The 19,694-nt window shown below is 29.6% G+C and overlaps 3 protein-coding genes across 3 annotated transcripts; 1 reads left to right on the forward strand and 2 right to left on the reverse strand.

Annotated features, from left to right (window-relative positions):
* Positions 1-1,260: 1,260 nt before the first annotated feature.
* Positions 1,261-5,744, reverse strand: LOC115876888 (protein farnesyltransferase/geranylgeranyltransferase type-1 subunit alpha). Its single transcript, XM_030892926.1, has 6 exons — positions 5,501-5,744; positions 5,217-5,340; positions 4,924-5,154; positions 4,663-4,863; positions 4,373-4,610; positions 1,261-2,010 (listed from the first exon to the last, which is right to left on the reverse strand). The coding sequence occupies exons 1-6, from the start codon at positions 5,634-5,636 to the stop codon at positions 1,936-1,938; spliced, it is 1,005 nt and encodes a 334-aa protein (XP_030748786.1). The 5' UTR covers positions 5,637-5,744; the 3' UTR covers positions 1,261-1,935.
* Positions 5,745-6,126: 382 nt separating this feature from the next.
* LOC115876895 (putative methyltransferase C9orf114 homolog) lies at positions 6,127-8,992 on the reverse strand. Its single transcript, XM_030892938.1, has 6 exons — positions 8,576-8,992; positions 8,264-8,517; positions 8,103-8,203; positions 7,881-8,052; positions 7,632-7,824; positions 6,127-6,418 (listed from the first exon to the last, which is right to left on the reverse strand). The coding sequence occupies exons 1-6, from the start codon at positions 8,870-8,872 to the stop codon at positions 6,182-6,184; spliced, it is 1,254 nt and encodes a 417-aa protein (XP_030748798.1). The 5' UTR covers positions 8,873-8,992; the 3' UTR covers positions 6,127-6,181.
* A 638-nt stretch (positions 8,993-9,630) lies between these two features.
* LOC115876904 lies at positions 9,631-11,970 on the forward strand. The gene has a single exon (XM_030892950.1). It carries the CDS (start codon positions 9,843-9,845, stop codon positions 10,998-11,000), a length of 1,158 nt encoding a protein of 385 aa, XP_030748810.1. The 5' UTR covers positions 9,631-9,842; the 3' UTR covers positions 11,001-11,970.
* Positions 11,971-19,694: the final 7,724 nt, after the last annotated feature.

Below are 19,694 nucleotides of genomic sequence, written 5' to 3' on the forward strand. Positions count from 1 at the left end.
ATGCTATGTCATCGATATTGCTAAAAAACACTTAAAACGTTCGTTGACAGTGTGATAGCTTTTAGTTCGTCTTTCAAGATCCTGAATTATGGAGTCGTATTGCGTAATGGGCTTCCACCCTAAACTTCTTTTTGCCACTTAGGTGAACTTCATTTTCTTTTGATTCATTGAAAAATACTTTTCTTTTTCTAGTTTGAGAAATATCTTCTTCATAGGTAGCGTCATCCACTAAAGTCGCTGGGTCAATTTCGATACCGTCAAAATTTCCACGGAGTGTTTGAACAAATGATACCTGTGACTTCAATAACTCGATGCTAGTAAATATATTTAGTGATAGATCTTGCAAAGCTTTGCTCGTAACATTAACTTTTTCTAAGATTTTAAACCATATGGTAGTCAACAATGCAGGTTCGAAGTTTTAGTTAAAATATTTACTTTACCTTTTTTAAAAAAACATTTATTTATTAACTTCTTCTTCAGTTTCATAATTATATTTTTTTATAACCGAAATACGGGCCCCTTCGGGTCCCGGGTCCCCAAGCGGCCGCTTGTCCCGCTTTATGTATAAACCGGCGCTGGATAATCTTTATTAGTATTCCGACGTTTCGATCATGTTTAGATATTTTTCAAGGAACAAATATCTAAACATGATCGAAACAAATTAAATATATCTTGTCAGTTATACACATGTCTAAAATTTAATTACATCAGTTTTGTAGTGTGTATTCATGTCAATATGTATAAAAAATTAAATTTACAAAATTATTAATTTTTTATACATATTGACATGAACTCACACTACAACTGATGTAATTAAATTTTAGACATATATATGTATAACTGACAAGATATATCTACGTTCAATGTCGTTCCTTGAAAAAGATCTAAAGATCGAAACGTCGGAGTACTAATAAAGATTATAATAAATTCTATTTAAATTGTATTATTAAAAGCAGACCAAGACCAAGAATAAGTTAACCAAAATTATAAAAAAGAGGGCCAAAGAAGTAAACAAAAAATAAATCATAAAAAAGGGATATTTTGATATAAATCATTTACACCAGACAATAAATAAGAATGGTACCTATTTATTTTGTAAATGTTTGCATGGTAATCTATTGAAAAAATAAGTACTGAGATAAAGATGGTTTGAAGTAACATCAAGCTTTAAATTAATTAAAACTTGGTAGTATGTAATCACTTATGACAATCTCTAATCACTTATCAACCTTCTTATCAATAGTCAATAAGGAACACGAATTAACAGAAAAACAAAATTTTTATTTCATAATACTTGAATGTTTCTCTTTTTGGTGACACTCACAAATACATTTTTTATACATATATAAATACAGAAACAAAAATAACAGTCAACCAAAGTAGTTTTCAAGCAAAGCATGACTAAAAGTCTTTCCTTAGTTGTAATTTCCAATTACAGTTGATAAACTGTAGTGATAAATTGCATAATTTTGTCTCTTCTATGACAGAATTTCTTTTCGTTGTTAAGCTTAACTTTTATTAGGTAGAATATTAACATAAATATATATTAATACACTAATAATCAGAACAAGCACATTTACTTATTTTTAGTATTTCCAACTAGTATGATGCTAGTTTTTCCTTCAAAATTCCATTATTTATTATAGTATTTCATGTTTTCTTACCTTTTACTTGTCTATTAAATTAATTAAAATATTTCAGAAAAACAAAAATTTTGAATTAAAAAGAATGTTCAAATATTCAAATTCATAGCCGAGCTTAATCAAGCCAATATAATCATATTATAACTTGTAACTAATAAATTTGCATATATATAAACATATTCAATATTCTTTCTTATACAGTATGTTTTCTTGTACAAAATAAGTTTGTTAAAAGTTCACAAGTCACTGGCATGTATAAACCAAAAAAATTGCAAAATAAAATATAATTTTTTTATTTTGTACTTGAAGAGGTATCTTGAATATCTTGTTCTTTGGCCTGTTTTTCTATAGTTTCTGCCATATGCACCTGAAATTGGATATAAATACCAAATTTCATCAACAGCATTTATTTTAAGATTCAATTTGAAATGATACACAGGGTGGTCCGAACTGCATTCGGGACACTTCGGCAGCATATTCTGCAGATAAAAATAAGTAAAAAAGTTCGTATAAATGTATGTTCTAAAATGCTTAGTTTCGGAGATACAGGGTGTAGAAGTTTCATTTTTATTACAATTTTTTCCAAATAATTTCTAAAGTAACGTTGATGAAAATTGGTGTCAGGGAGTTTTTTGACATGAGAAATTTGATTTTGATATCAATATGACTCCTATTTGTAGGGGGCGCCACCTACATGTCTTATAACTGGTATGAAAAGTAACTTAAAGTAACTTTTTGTCCATACCTGTATAATAGGTAACGAATTATTTCGTTAATTTGTTTAGATTTCAGCTAAAAGTGTATTATGTACAGGGTGATTCAAACTTCCCGCCCTTGGCTTATCACAGGAAAAGGAAAACTGCAAATACAAATTTCGAAGACAGAATTTGAATGGCAGTGTGTAAGGTATATTTTTTCGTATTTAAACATTTTTCAACTTTTTTCAAAATAGTGGAATGGCTGAATTTCACAGTCATCATTTTTTTCATATTCTGAAAGAACATATTTTTTTAAACAACTTTCATTAAAAAAATTATTTTCTATCTTTATTTGTTTACAAGCTATGAGACTCTAAAGATAAAATGTTTAAATAAATCTCAACTAACCCCTTCAGCCAAATTCATTGCAATATTCAGACGTTCTCATAAAAATCAAGTCGCCTGGTAAAAAATAAATTACTTGACAGTAGTATTTATTATTATTTTTTTTTATTTTTTTTGTTATTTTTAAATTATTTATTTAAAAATTTTAAATTTAGAGTCCCATAGCTTGTAACCAAACAAAGATAGAGAAAAACTTCTTTAATGAAAGTTGTTTAAAAAAACATGTTCTTTCAGAATATGAAAAAAAATGATGACTTTGAGAAAAAAATATTTTTTTTGACGTCATTTCCACCATTTTGAAAAAAGTTGAAAAATGTTTAAATACGAAACAATATACCTTACACATTGCCATTGAAATCCTGTCTTCAAAATTTGTATTTGCAGTTTTCCTTTTCCTGTTATAAGCCAAGGGCGGGAAGTTTGAATCACCCTGTACATGAGATTGGATTTCATTTTTTTCTGTTAAGTCTCTGGGGCACCTCCAAATATGTTCCGAGAGCCTCCAATTTTTGAACGCACACTTTTAAACATTCAACACATTTTACACATTCAAGAAGAGTTTACACCTAAGGCGTAACAGATTTTTTTTCAAAAAAAAAAAATTTGAGGGGGTTGGAGAACCTGAAGGGGTTGGTTTAAAAAAAAATTCTGGCAAAAAAACTCACTTTTATGATTGGCAACTTTTGCCACCTAGGCCATTATCAAATTTGAAAATAAGTTTTTTTCAATCCTACCTATTGTATAAGACTACTGAGTGAAGAAATATGCATTTCCGTGACTTTTTACGTAAAGAATGTCTCTTGGTAAAAATCACTACTAGCAACCATTCTCAAGATATTTAGAATGGAAATAGTCAATCCATCTCATTATTCACAAAAAATACATACGTTGAGTAGATTAGTTATTTGACTGAATTAGTAAATTTGCGAAATTTTTATTTTTTTAAATTAATCATAAATTTTTCTGCGAAAAAATGATGATAAAACCGTTTCTTTTGAACTTTTGGCACAAAAATATTTCAAATTTATGATTTCAGTCTAATAACTATTTAGTCAACATGTTTAATTTATGTCAATGTCAGGTATTGATAATTTCAATTCCAAATATCTAGAGAACCATTACTTGTGGCGATTTTTACCAAGAGAACTTTTTACGTAAAAAACGTCGTAAATGTATATTTTTTACTCAGTAGTTTTTTACAGGTACGGACGAAAAATTCTTACTCTTCACACCAATTAAAAAATATGTAGGTGGCGTCCTCTACAAGTAACACACAATTTTTCATCCAAATATTGACGTTACTTCATAAATTATTTGGAAAAAATCGAAATAAAAATGAAACTTCTACACCCGGTATTTCCGAAACTAAGCATTTTAGGACATTCCTTTTTTATACAAACTTTTTACTTATTTTTATCTGCAAAATATGCTGCCAGAATACAGTTCGGACCACCCTGTATACACGGTAAGTATTAAACATAACAATTAATTAATATTAATAAACCTTATTAATAAAAAAAAAATTGTAGTAATTCTGCAGAAAAATCAATTTATTAATCATAAAAATGCAAAATAACTTTTGTTGTCTCAGCAGAATTTGTAAAACTACATCAAAAGTAATCTTACCCAATATTTTGCTCTAATAGTATCATACTGAGTTGCTAGATCATTACACAACTCTTTGGCTCTCATTACAGTATAAATGCTATCACCATCACCCCCATCGTAGGTCAACTGCTCTGAACACATATCAACAATCACTGCTAAAAGAAATGGTGATCTGTTTCCTTCATTGTATAAAGTTTCACAGAAATCGGCCACCTTTTTGTTATGACTTATACCTTTCTTATCATGCACAAGAAGACTAAAAAGAGCTGTATTATAATAGATTTATTTTTCCTCTTTACTTATTTTACCCTCTTAGGTAGTTCCATGAACTTTCATTTTCTATTAAAAGCTTTATCTTTCCCAATGTATAATCTATTTCATTATTAAGAATTTGTTCTGTAAAGCCTGTTGTATTGTTTACTACAAAATACCTTTGATTCCATGCAGAATTATTTTTTACGTCCTCTTTTAAAAGCTGATCCACGTAAGCTAATTCTTCATCATATAAACTATAAAAATTATAAATGTATATAAATAAATTTCAGTGAACGGATAAATTAAACATCTACTTGAAAGTCTTTATAGCCCACTGTCTATGTTGCCAAGCATGATAATTCTTGGGATCTTTAGCCAACGCTTCTTCTGTGAGATACTTTTCTTTTGATGGATCTTGTAACCATTCAACTATAATGCGTCTGTGATGCCAAACTTGGTAATTTTTGGTTTGCTTCAAAATAACTTTACCTATATAATCTAATTCCTCATGTAAATCTTTACCAAGCGATTTAAGTATTTCTCGCCTAATAATGGAGATTTAGTTTAATTAAGAAAAAGTTACTTATGTAGTTGTGGTCACAAATACCTGTACTGCCAAACAGTATAATTGGCTGGATTTAAACTAGCTGCAGTTTTAGTTAACTGTAATGCTCTATCGGAATATTCCTTTTTTTGTACTATAGCTCGAAAATAGTCAAAGCAGTCTTCAACTATAAAGCATATGACTATGGTTAAAATACATAATTTTCCAATTATTTTTAAATATAAAGTAGATATGTCAACATCATCTAAATAAGTATTATTTATATGGTTGACATATTATTGTTATTTTATATTTATTAAGAGTAATATATCTATTAAAAAACTTGCATTCTTCAGTATAATCAATAAGGACAACTGGCTCGTCACCGTCATCTTGCTTTAAAGGTGTAACATCGCTCCATTCTGGTCTATTTTTGAATAAAACATGTTGTGTATCACATTCATCACTACTACTGTCACTCATTTTAATAATTATGCAGTCTAGTATAAATAAATCACTTTATTTTTAAAGAAAAACAAAGTTTTCCAAAAATTACAACCTGTTAAAACTTTAAAATTTCTTCTGTCAAAGTCAAAGTACCAACCATAGATTAAATCATCTTTGACTAAACCATAGAGTTTTGCTTTTGAACCACAAGACACTGCCAAAGAGGAGACACTGCTAAAATTTAAAGGTAAACCAGGGATGGGTGTATATATAACTACTTTCATTTTTTACATTTCATATTAAAAATTCACTTTCGCCCTTTTGCTGATACCCTTCTGATACTAAGCTGATAAGTAAAATAACTAACTACTAATACTAAACCAATTTTCGTTATTTTGAAAATAATATTTATTTCTAAACAAAATATTTAGTTCAATAAAATAAACGTCTGCAGATGAGTTTTTCCCACCCTCATGTAAATACAATCTACTAAATGTATTTTAATAAAAAATAAAAATGCATTATAGGTGTTTATAAATATTATTTTTTTGAGGGTATTTTGTATATATTTATTTACAAAACTAATCTGAATCAAATCTACTCATATCATTTTTAATTTCAACTTCTTTACTTCTACTATTATTAGCTTCATTTATTTCTGAATCAACAGCATCTACATTGTCCTCAGTAACGGCAGAATCTTTACAGTACACTTTAGTCTCATCAAACTTTTGAACTTCAAATTCCGGATTTAATTTTGATCGTAATGCTGATAAACTCACCAATATGGCTTCTTCAGTTCTTATGGTCTTTGAACCCTATACAAAATAAGACAATTTTAGAAGTAGATCAAAAGACATATATATATATATACAGGGTGGTCCGAACTGTATTCCGGAAACTTCGGCAGCATATTCTGCAGATAAAAATAAGTAAAAAAGTTCGTATAAATGTATGTCGTAAAATGTTTAGTTTCGGAGATACAGGGTGTAGAAGTTTCGTATTTATTTCGATTTTTTCTAAATAATTTCTGCAGTAACGTCAATATTTGGATGAAAATTGGTGTCTCGGAGTTTTTTGACATGAGAAATTTGATTTTAATGTCAATATGACTCCTACTACTAGTAGAGGGTGCTACCTACATATTTTTTAACTGGTTTGAAAGTAAAAACTTTTCATCCGTACCTGTATAAAACTACTGAGTAAAAAAATATACATTTACGACGTTTTTTACGTAAAAGATATCTCTTGGAAAAAATTTATTGTTAATCTAAGGAAAAAATCGCTATGAGTATTGGTTTTCGAGATATTTGGAATCAAAATTATCAATACCTGTCGTCGTTGGCTTAAATTAAACATGTTGACTAAATAGTTATTTGATCATAAATTTGAAAGTTTTTGTGCCAAAAGTTCAACAGAAACTGTTTTATCATAATTTTTTTGCAGAAAAATTTATGATTACATAATTTAAAAAAATAAAAATTTCCCAAATTTATTATTTCAGTGAAAAAACTATCTACTTAACGTGTTTATTTTTCGTCAATAATGACATGTATTGACTATTTCCATTCTAAATATCTCGAGAACGGTTGCTCGTAGCGTTTTTTTCAAAGAGATATTTTTTACGTAAAAAATAACAGAGATGTATATTTTTGCCCTCGGTAGTTTTATACAGGTACGGACAAAAATTTATTACGTTTCAAAAGAGTTAAAACACATGTAGGTGGCGCCCTTTATCAGTAGGAATCATATTGACATCAAAATCAAATTTCTCATGACAAAAAACTCCCAGATACCAATTTTCATCCAAATATTGACGTTACTGCAGAAATTATTTAGAAAAAATTGAAATAAAAATGAAACTTCTACACCCTGTATCTCCGAAACTAAGCATTTTAGGACATACATTTATACGAACTTTTTTACTTATTTCTATCTGCAGAATATGCTGCCGAAGTTTCCGGAATACAATTCGGACCACCCTGTATATATATATATATATATATATATATATATATAGAGTGTATATACCTGTTCAGGTAAGGTATTTAAATAGTAATCAAAAAGTAGTTTAGGATCATCAGCATCCAAAACATTATCATTTTCTAAAGCTGATTCTAAACCTTGTAATCCACCAAACATTATCAACAAATGTTTGTATTTTGGACAATCAAACTCATCAACAGAGCTTCCCTTATCTGATGTTCCAATGGTTAAGTCATACCTGAAATGAAAATGTTTATATTGTTTATTACTATTATGTCAGTACCCAGTACCTACCCCTCTTTGTATGGACATTGAGAAAAAACCTTTGATAAGGACTTTGCTATTCTTACAGCATATCCCCAATATATTCCAGTTTCACTTCTAGGCAAAAGGGGAGATACAACTACTCCCTTTAACTTTTTACTGTTTGTATCTCTAGGAAGTAGCTTTACAGTACAACGAATCCCTAAATTATAAATATCACAAGATTATATTTTTCTAAAAAGCATTATTTACCTGGAACTAAGGTTTTATCAATTTGAACAGGCTGAAGTAATCCCACATTGACTATAGATCCTTTTCCTACTTTAACAGGTGTATTTAAAACCACCCCTTCCCTAAAATTTTAGAACTCAAAAATAATTTTGCATTACAAATTACTTTTATACAATATATACCTAAAAATAAACTCATCTTTAGTGCCCAAATGATGTGGGGCATTTAAGGGATTTAATATACCACAATATTTTAAATCATTATGAATCGGGAAAAAACTTTTTCGTAAATATTGAGGACATTCAAGATACTGTAATATTCGTCCCAATTGTACACAACTTTGCCTAGCCACTTGTTCACCAACATTATCATTGAACTTTGCCTTTTTGGCAGTAACTTCATCTGCATAATCATCAAAAACAACAATTTCATCAACCTAAAAAAACAATAAACATTCCATATACATTTTACATTTAATCAGATTACATTCTTACTTGAAAAATACAAGCAGCTCTTGCAATTTGACCAGCTAAGTATGTTTTTAGTTCGGGAGATTGGGCATTTTCTATAATAGAACCTGGAACGGCTATAGAAATAGATGAAAATCTTTTGAGTGCTGTTATATGTTCTTGATTTGCAATTAAATTTTGATTAATTTCAGCTCCAGTCAGCTCTTTTTTCATCTTTTTCTCTAAATTTACTTCTTTCCATTTTTTCCTTTCTGCCTTTTTACTTTTATTTACCTCACTCCAACTACGCTTTTTATTATTATCTTTTATGGTAGCGCTCATGATTTAGATAAATACATATACAATAAAAGCATTAATTATTAGAAATAAGAGAAATAAATAAAAAATTTGAAAACTATTCTAGATTCTAGGCATCGATTCTAGGTTATGTAGGATTGCCACAGAAAATAGATTAAAAAATTGCATTTCTAGGGTTGGTCCGCAAAAAAATAAACCAATGACATATATTTTTATTTATTTTATATATGATCTAAAAAGACCTTTGAATACGACAAGCCATTTGTAATTGAGACCAGATTGAGACGTAATTAACTTGTAACTCAGGCTTTTTTTTATCAATGAGCGCGTTCAGGGAACACAGCGGCTGACCGACAGCTGAGTATTTTGCTCAGCGGCTGACTGTTTTTGCGTGTAAAAAGAGGCCGTTGGGAAACCGCTTACTCAGCCACTCAGCCGCTGATCGTCCCTGAACGCGCCCTATTATTTTATGATTATATATCTAATATCTAATGCTCTTGTAGACTATTTTACAAACATGTAACTTTTTTTTACAAAAATAAAGAAACACAACATAGTAGAATATACGACCTCTGCACTACTCGCGAAGTAAGCCCAAACAGATCAAAGTCGAAAAGTGAAGAAGTCGTAATAAAATATTAAAGAAATAACCATTACTCATCCATACCGGTTCATTTATACATCAAAAAAATTCTACCCATCCTTATCGGTTTTCTTCTCTGATCTGTGACATACAAGGACAAGACCATAGACAAGACATGATATAAGCTGTGGATAGAAGATATAACCTAATTTTTTCTAGAAGTTTATTATTGTTCTGTGATTATTGTTTTTTTTTAATTTGAATAATTCTGGCAATGGCCTGTTATAGCTGACTGCTAGAGTCTGTAACAGTAAGGCATATTACATAACTCTAGTACGCTAGCCTTTTGTAAATAACCAGCCCCAACAAAGCTAAACTAAGAAATGACATATATTTTCCTAAAAATTTACCATGAAGAAATATCAACGTCTCCTTTTAATTATCATTTCAATAGTTAGTCTTGGCTTGTTTCTTGCCTATAGGCATCAGTACAATCGATTGCATCATGTTTTGGAAGTGTTTAATTTTTTCGGAACACCCTGTAATATTTCAGAGCTTCAGAATAGTGAGAGGGTTCAACTTGAGTATGATTGGGGACCCTTATCAATATGGCAAGAAGTTGATTCACGATGGTACATTTACAATGCTTTTTTAGTTAAGGAAAACATAATTAATGGAATTACTTTAAAAGAAAACACAAAGACTTTTCCAAATATGTGCTATATATTGTATGAGAATGAAGGTAAATTTAAAACTGGAAAACTAAGTGTACAGAAACTATTTGAGAATAATAATAGTAATATGGTGGCATTTATGTATTCCTGTAAATTATCTATGACATCAAAAGAACCTTATTTAGTAGCATTCAAAGTACAATCAGAATATAGGTATAATTCAGTTCTTGTTACAAATTCATTAACAAGTAAACAAAGTTTAAATATGACAATTTGTGTTGCGGTACGCAAATTTACAAAGAAAGCATTATTTGAATTTTTAAGTTTTCACAAGTTGAATGGTGCTGATAGCTTTCTCATTTACCTTGAGCAAAATATTCCTTATGGGTTAATAAAACTATTGAGAAATTTTGCTAATCCATTGAATTTATTAATCACTTTTTTGAATTGGAATGTGCCTTCATCTATTTCAGAAAACTTATCAAGTGCTTTAATGGAAAAAGATTGCCAGATGAGAACTAAGACTCACAGTAAATTTTCTATCTTTTTACATTTAAATGAATACATGTTACCATTATCTCCAGGCATTATTCAGAATAGTAGCGCAGATATACTGGCCATAAAGACATTTTGTTTGAACCATATTAATAAGAATAGACCTATAATATTAAGTAATTTTGAAGCTGTTGATAATGTTAAATTTAATGAAACAAGAAAAATATATAAAAACACTCAAAATCAGTCTTCTGTATGTGCTACTCATTTTTGTACTATATTTAGATATAAAAAGTGTCCCAAGAATGTTAAAACTAGAACTGACACCTCAATGAAAGCCTTTTCTGAAGATTTAACTAAATCTACTTTAATACAACTTTTAATGAACGATGATGTTTGAATTTATAAGTGTACATTTTGTATATTAAATGTGTGGTTGACAATTTAGTTATATGTAATAACTCTATATCATTGTAGTACGTTTTTTGTTCCTTTTTATCATTCCATAATTTTTCTACATTACGTAAAAAGGCATTAAGTTAAATGTTTACAGCCAGCTTTAGTTATACTGAAATAACCCTGTATTTTCAACCAAATTATATAGCTTATTTATTCATTAGAGTGAGCGTATTTTAAGAAAAAAACAGGAGCGTCATCAATATTTTGCCGGTGAACGCCTCCTCGACGTTAGATAATGCCGCGCGATATAATTCGAAATATTATCTTATAGCGTAGAATAACAATATCTAAAGTCGCGCTCATGGATCACCAAGGTCCATAGATCATTAAGGTAGTGTCCTAGGACCACTACTCTATGTCCTTTATACAGCAGACTTTCCCACAAACGATACCAACAGCTATTTTTGCAGATGACAGTAATTATGGCTGTCGACAAAAAGCCTGAAACAGCTTCCATGTTATTACAAAGACATCTAAATGTAATAGAAGCATCTCTCGTGTGAATCGAATTGAAAATAAAAGACTTATATTGGTTAATAGGAAGAAGATATTATACACCTATCGCTAGAGAATAAACTTCTTGCAGTCACTGATGACGCTCCTACCTCCTTGAAATGCGCCCACTTTAAGTCCATAATCCCAATATCTTAGCAATGAGTCAATGGAAAATTGGCATAATTCGGAATCCCTAGTAAAACGTAACAGTTGTAATAAAATTTTCTTTTTGAATAAATTCACATAAGATAAAAAAAGATTCTACTTGAATAGTAATCCATTGAGAAATGTGTTGCCTTGGACTTTAAAATCCATTTGTTTTTCAATAAAAATGAATAGTGATTTGCAAATATTTTATAAATGCTATTCTTAGAAGAGTGTTATTAGTTATTAGTCCTTTTTATATAAAATATATTTTAGTTATTATTTTTTTATTATGTATAAAATAGGTTTATATTAGTGATTTGAATGTATATTTTTCACAAATATATTATATTTTTAAATTAATACTCTTTTATGTCTTCTTTTTTAATTTCAAGAGGGAAAACATCTACCATCATTTACAAATACGGGGTGTTTCAAAAAACATGTGCCATCTGTCGTGGGGAGATTCCTCTCGTAAAAAAAGATTTATTTTCATATTAACATAGGTCCAATTCTGCTTAGTTTTGTAGATACAGGGGGTTAAAGTCTTCATCTTTTTTCGATTTATTATAATTTTCTTCCATGTGCTTAGCGATTCGTATGAAATTTTGAGGGTAAAAGTTACTATAAGTGCGACATGTTTTAATGCTAAAAAAATGTCGACATATTCACCAGGGACGTACATATCGTCGGCTTTATGACGAAAAGGCGTATCTCGATTTTTGGCGATTTTGAGATATCAACGTCATGACATGCCCATTGGGTCATTTTTTAATATAGCAAATTTGCGCATCTCAATATTATACCTTTTTCATTTTATATTCATTTAAAAATTTGCCCCATCTCATTTGCTAGAATTCTTCGTTATGACGAAGAGACGTATGTTGAGATAGGGCTCTTTGTTATATCAATTGTTCTACCAATTGTTATACTACAAGAAAGATGGAATTTGAGATAGGTCCTTTTGTTTTAAGTTATGAAAATGCATGCGAGAGAAAATCACACATTCCGCCTAATGCTTTTCTGATGATTGGACAAAATAAAACTTCTATCATTGCAGCAGCTTTCTATTACAGTGTGATTTTGAGTATTATTTTTTGCCAAAACCATGGTCAGAATGAGCTAGACTGTGGACATAGCTGTATTAGGTATCCAAAAAATTGTCCGTTGATAAATGGCCGAAGGAAAAATTGACCGAAAGAAAAACAACGAAACGAAGATTGCCCTAATGGAAAATTTTCCGAAATCATAATTTCCCTAAGAACATTTTAGCGAACTAAAAAGTTCCCCGAAAAATACAATGATTTTCATCTCATTATCATTGTCAGGTCATTGTCATTGTCATCCCTGCCAATTTTTGGAAAATTTTATTTATTGTGCCTATCATCATCCGGCATAAACACTGGAACATAGATATAGCATAGAAGATAGCATAGACACAATGGAAGTCGAATTTGTTATCGGTCAACAGGGAAAACAGAAACTGTTACTCCATATTTATTTGTATCAAAAAGGCACGAATGAAGAAACATAGAAACATGTTTTGTTTTCGTTTAGTTTTGTTTTTGATTAAATGGACCGTGTGTTTAAATGCCCTGTATTAGAACAATCTTTTACAAAAAATCGAGATTTTGGGTAATTTTTATTTCTAATTGTAATTCGATCAATTTTCTGTTCGGGTCTTTTTGGTTAATTTTCTTTTCAATCAGTTGTTTTCATACAGGCATACATTTATGCTCAACCAGCTGTTGCCGGTAATTCATGAAAGTTATAGAAAAGTAACTTTAAAACTATAGCTATATTTTATCAACATCACATTCTAAACAAAACTCAGGTCCAAAACCTATAATACTACGAAAATATCAAGATCTACAACCCTGTTGCACTGGTGATAAACCTTAGATTGGTCATTCAACTCAATTAACTAAATAATTACTAATAATATATTAGTTAAAAAATGTATTTTTGTTTAAAAAAAACTATTATTTTTTGGTGATTTCTAGATATTTTCTTGTATGTATGCACTGTATTTTCTTGTATGCAATCCATAATGTGAATATTGTATTTTTTTCTTATTAGGAACACTTTACCATCATATTTAAATTTATTTTGCATGGGCGTATGTATACTATTAGTTCGGAAATACATTTATTATTATTATAACAAAAAGACCTTCTCTATTAAACAACTAAAAATAAATTATTTATTAGAATTTACGCTCAATTTATCTTTAGAAAATTCCCTCAATGTCTCCGTTAAGTGTTAATACAAAAACACTATTAAAATATTAAAGATTTTCCATTTATTGGCCAAATAAAGTAAGTGATTTTCTTTAAATTGATCTCCTGAAAAGTAGCAAAAATCGAGATACGCCTTTTCGTCATAAAGCTGACGATATGTGTTGGCACATATCATATGTCACATTCATAGAAATATTTTTCTAAAAAAAAAGATGTGCGCCGTTGACTTTTTTTCTCTTGTTAGCAAAATTGAGTATACCTTTAAATGCTGATTCAAAGTTGTCTCTTGATATTTTGTCGATTTCCGTCTCCTTGATGAGATAAAGATTACAATTCTAATAGCAACCTTTAAAAAATTAATGAATGCTAAATAGTACTCATTGATTCCTCATCAAAAAATATGAAAAAACGATCCTATATATAAACATGGGTGCGGAAGTGCATAATTTTAAAGTTACAGGATGTTAAAACTTTAAAAAAATAGGCCTTTTGTTATCTTAAATAATATTATTTTTTGGGTGAATTTGCTAGAGGGTAGCACTGTAGATCAGTATGATAAATTTCAATAAAATTTAGTAATAAATTACGTTAAATAAATAATTTACTAATTTTATATTTATTTTAATTTCATTAACTGTTATTAATAAAATTGCATTTATCTCATCTATAGGAGATCGAAATGGACAAAATGTCAAGATACAATTTTTTATTCGACATTAGATGGCCTACACAATTTGCTAATAAAGGCGAAAAAAGTCAGTGGCGCACATTTTTTATTTAGAAAAATATTCCATTGGTAACTCATATGCACGTCCCTGGTGAATCTGATGACACTTTTTAAGCACTAAAATATGTAGCACTCATAGTAACTTTTACCCTCCAACTTTCATTCGAATCGCTAAAAGCACTTGGAAGAAAATTAATAAATCAAAAAAAACTGAAGACTTTAACATCTTAGCTGTAGTTACGAAACTAAGCAGAATCGGACCCATGTTGATATGAAAATTAAATTTTATTTTTACATGAGGAACCTCCCCATAAGAGACGGCACATATTTTTTGAAATACCCTGTATAATCACGAAATATGACAAAAGTACAAAACAGCTAATATTTTCTGATTGTTAGATAAATAAACAGGCTTATGTGTTGTAATTTCACTGGTTAAATATTTATATTACATTTACCAGCGAAAATAACATGCGACGCGTGTAAATAAATAATTGTAAGTAAACACACAACAATAGTGACACAATTTCTCATCTATATTTTTACGTGGTATAATTATATTTAGTAACAAAAACAGAATCACTTTGATTTTTGTTTAGAACATTAAAATACAGAGAAAATGCGGAAGATTTTTTACGAGTTTTGTCAAAATGCATACATCCACTGCTTGCATTATATTGTGGATAAGTTCTCGCAATGGCTGGAACGATTTTTTTGGTTCATTTGTATATCAATTTCAACGGTAATTTTAAAACATTAATAAAATTATTCTATACTAATATATTCTATATTAATTTTTAAAACGAATATAAGAACATTCTTAATAATTTTTAAAAATTGAAATAAGAGTGTTAATGAATAGGGGCGAAACATTTAGGATTGCTCTTTATTTATCTACAAAGCTATTGGCCTATATGCAGGGTGAGCCAAAATCACAATGAATTTAAGAAAAATCGTTTTTAAGTGTATTACTAGAGACAAAAATGTAGTAAATACTAGAACGACGCAAAAAAATCGGTCGTCGGGTGAGTTGGAAAATATTTATACTAAAATTTATGTAGGGGTGGGGGTAGTTTTCACCCTTCCCGTACTTTTTCTTAATTTTTGTAAAAGTCAAATGTTAAAGAACATAGACACCCAAAATCTCATTCAAATCTGTATAACGAATAACGGTTCTCAAAATATATCAAAAATGTGTTTATTTTATTAACTGATGCCTTCTAAGGGACAAATGAGAAACTTTTGTATAAAGGTAAATTGTGTCCAATGAACTTATTTTGGTTCCAAAAATACGTAAAGTTAAAAAATAAGTAAGTAATTCTATGTCCACGCCGGAATCTGGGGACACCCTGTATACGTAATAATTTTAATGCATACCAGGTGCGTTTGAAAAGTGGCCCACCCCTATAACTTTTTTATTTTTTCAGATAAAAAAACGAGATTTGGTATGTCTAGTATATGACATAAAATTAGGATTGATTGACGCATTCAATTGTTTTCCGTCACTTCTTGTTTCACCGGAAATGACTACAACTTTTGATTTTTAAACGGTATTTTTTTTACTTTAATTGACAGAAAATGGCACTCTGAGTAGAATGACATATCATATGTCAACTTTTGATATTTTCGCATATGGTTTATTTTATATTGTAACGTGCGGTTCATAATGAATAACAATTTGACTCGAAATGATAAATGTGTGGTACCAAATTATTTGTAAAAAATGCTTTTTCTAAATGTGCTAAAGAGCCACCCTTATTCCATTTGAAAGAATTGAAATATGATTCAAAATACGATTTGGGTATCTTTTAACCGGCAAGACACTAAAAACATTGACGATCAAATCTATTTTTCCAAAGCTCCTTTATTAAAAATTAGGGTTTTTAACACAGCCATGGCACCCTGGATTGAAATTTAAAATACCATTTTTTTAAGCGAAAATGTCAAAAGTTGACATATGCAGTTCTATTCAGAGTCTCATTTTCTATAGAATAAAGTAAAAAAATACCGAGGGTGCCATTTAAAAATGAAAAGTTGTACTCATTTCCGGTAAAACAGGAAGTGACCGAAAAGAATTGAATACGTCAATCAATCCTAATTTATGTCATATACTTACATCCCAAATCTGATTTTTTTATCTGAAAAAATAAAAAAGTTATAGGAGTTGTGATCATTAAAATAAAGTCTAGTATATTTTTTTATATAACAAGTATATTTATCTGTATAGGGTAGCGTTATCTACGTCGTTAGGGAGTTTTTAGCAGAATACGATTCAACTCGAGCATCGCTTAGTGTAAAAACAGATTATATAAATTTTAAAACTCCCTTTCCGTCAGTGGTATTTTGTGAATACAGAGAAATTGCAGGAAAAACAGGACAAGTTTTGGAAATGTAATAGGAGCTTATATAACAATCATATTTTTTTTTAATAGTTTTATCAATTGCAGGCTTAATCTTAAATATAATGTGGAACTCGACAACTTTATTCGTCAGACGGTTTTCTTTCATCCTTTTGCTGCATTTTATATTCCCACTAAATGTTACAATGAAGAAATGTGTCGAAATTTCCATATTTTGGAGTCTAATTTTTCATTTGTTTCACAAAATGTAAGTAACAGAAGAATTATTTATACTTAAAGAATGGCTTAACATAATTTATTAGGACCTGATTCACCAATTCTAATATTGGGAAAAACTTTTGACTTAACATAATTTATTAAGACACGATGCACCAATTCTAATATTGGGAATTTTTTTTATAACTAGAGTTTTTATAAAATAGATCTATATTCACAGAGTTCGTTGTATTTTGAGAGTTATTTTTATATATTATTCCCCAAACAACAAGGAGAAATATTCGAGTTAGTACCGAATAAGATTATGATCGTTGATTTAAAGAATTGGGAAGATATGCAACCTAAAATCTTTCATGGAGTTTATATGTTAAACATGTTCCGAAAATCTCTAGATCGGTCTACAACCTGCGCATATTAAAAATATATTTAGATTTTAAAACTTTAAAATGTGTATACCACGCCATATTTGAGAGTAACATCAGGTATGGAATGGTAATATACGGAAGTACAAATGAACTACATAAAATATTTTTAGTTCAGAAAAAAGCCCTACGCGTTATGCTGGGCATGAAAATTAGGGAATCATGTAGAAATAAGTTTAAACAGAATAATATACTAACAGTGACAGCTATTTTAATTCAGTAGTGCACTTTATTTTTAATATATAGCCACATGGTACAAAGAATACAAGGTATGATATTGCGCAGGTTGGTCGCTACGTCACAGGTGATAACAGGCGTTATTGGTCAGCACGCTCCGCGCGCCAGTTCAAATCGTCAAGATATTGTTATAAACCTGTTTTTTTGTTTATATACCGTCATTGAATTATCGCTAAGCAAGTTACTGTGGAGCAGTGCGTAAGGAGTCGGGCTAGGAAGCGAGAGACCGGAGTTCGAATCTCGGCCGGGACATCACTTTTTATTTATTTTTTTAAATACTGTTGTATTCTATAGTTTATTTTTGCAGTATAAAAAAAGAACTATTTATTCTGTGATTTTTTAATCTCCGGTATTAATATAAATTGATTGTTGGTACAATACCTCATTTAATATAAAATAATATTCTACTTTTTGAAATGTATCGGGCCCTAATTGTACCTAAAAGTAAAATATATTTTTAGTGATATACCATATTGTAAACTATTTAATATTTCAGTCACTTAAAAAGTTAATTTGCATTGAATAATTGCCTACCATTAAAGGAGATTGGAGCTATATAATCCTTGATGGGCATCTTCCTCTAAATTTTGGGTTTCGTTCAACCGATTTATTTTCAAAACCTGAAACATCTACATATAAAAAAAAGCACAGGTCACTAATTATAATAAACTTCACCCTTGGACTTAATTCTATCACAATTACAATACATTCATCTGCATTGGCATTTTCTACTGTTCGATGGGAAACAATAAACTTTCCAACATTTTTTAAATGATGTAACAATTCCTCTTGTGGTTACTTTTCCATAGATATCCTCATCTCTGTCCTCATGTGAATTCAGAGGCAATGAACATGAAAATTATTTACCATAAACATCGCAAACTAAAAACCTAATAAATAATTTTATACCGAATATAGAAATAAATTTAGTATTCTTACCTATTATCGTCCAAATCCATGTTAATAGATAATTATTATTTTTAAATATATTTTTGGAACTGCTGGTTTTAGTAATTATTAAATTAAACGAACTAAAAAGTCTTAAAAATAAACAATTCTTAACCATAACCCCAAAAAATACAGATCTCCTGTCAACTTTCTTTATTTTTTATTTATTCATTGTTTTCCTAGTGACGTCACAGGTGGTATGCGCGAACTGAACGAAATTGGAGCCGCTATCGATCATACCTTGTATTCTTTGTACCATGATATAGCCACATATTATATAACCACAGCTAAGCCACAGATATGACCACAGCTAAGCCACAGATAAGCCACAGATATTATATAACACCAGGCATTCTGATTATAATTATCCAGTCCACAGGCTTAAATTAACAGAATTAGGACCATATTATTATTGTTTGAAATTATTTAATAACCTACCCGATTATATGAAACAAATAGATAATATCGTGCCTTTCAAAAATCATTTGTATACATTTTTAATAGATTTGGAACCATATAATTTAAAGGATTGCCTATCTGTAAATTAATGTAAATTAATCTTAAAACTAGGTTAAGTTATTTTTGTTTTTGACTCTGTTTCGTTTTATGTTGAGAATGTAGAATGCTTAGGAGGGGAGTTAGTCACCGCGACCTTAAAGATCTATTGTGTGTTCCCCTTTCTTGAGTTATAACTTCGTTTTATGTTATTTAAAATACTTTTGAAATAAAGATTATTTATTACTATTATTTATTATTACTAATGGGCGAATTCGCTACAAGGCTGATTTGATTTCCCTTACGTCTCAAGAGCTGTACGGTGGAGACACTAATCGTTCTGCGGTCAAC

This window comes from Sitophilus oryzae, unplaced genomic scaffold, assembly GCF_002938485.1.
Source record: "Sitophilus oryzae breed Bouriz unplaced genomic scaffold, Soryzae_2.0 scaffold_1059_pilon_pilon, whole genome shotgun sequence".
NCBI lineage: Eukaryota > Metazoa > Arthropoda > Insecta > Coleoptera > Curculionidae > Sitophilus > Sitophilus oryzae.

Coding starts and splice junctions, on each gene's coding strand:
- LOC115876888 (XM_030892926.1), bottom strand. CDS start 5,636: ATGAGTGACAGTAGTAGTGATGAATGTGATACACAACATGTTTTATTC. Junction 5,341..5,500: donor TATTGATTATACTGAAGAAT/GCAAGTTTTTTA, acceptor TATGCTTTATAG/TTGAAGACTGCTTTGACTAT. Junction 4,611..4,662: donor TCATGGAACTACCTAAGAGG/GTAAAATAAGTA, acceptor AGCTCTTTTTAG/TCTTCTTGTGCATGATAAGA.
- LOC115876895 (XM_030892938.1), bottom strand. CDS start 8,872: ATGAGCGCTACCATAAAAGATAATAATAAAAAGCGTAGTTGGAGTGAG. Junction 7,825..7,880: donor CAATGTCCATACAAAGAGGG/GTAGGTACTGGG, acceptor TTTTCATTTCAG/GTATGACTTAACCATTGGAA. Junction 6,419..7,631: donor TAAATACCTTACCTGAACAG/GTATATACACTC, acceptor TATTTTGTATAG/GGTTCAAAGACCATAAGAAC.
- LOC115876904 (XM_030892950.1), top strand. CDS start 9,843: ATGAAGAAATATCAACGTCTCCTTTTAATTATCATTTCAATAGTTAGT.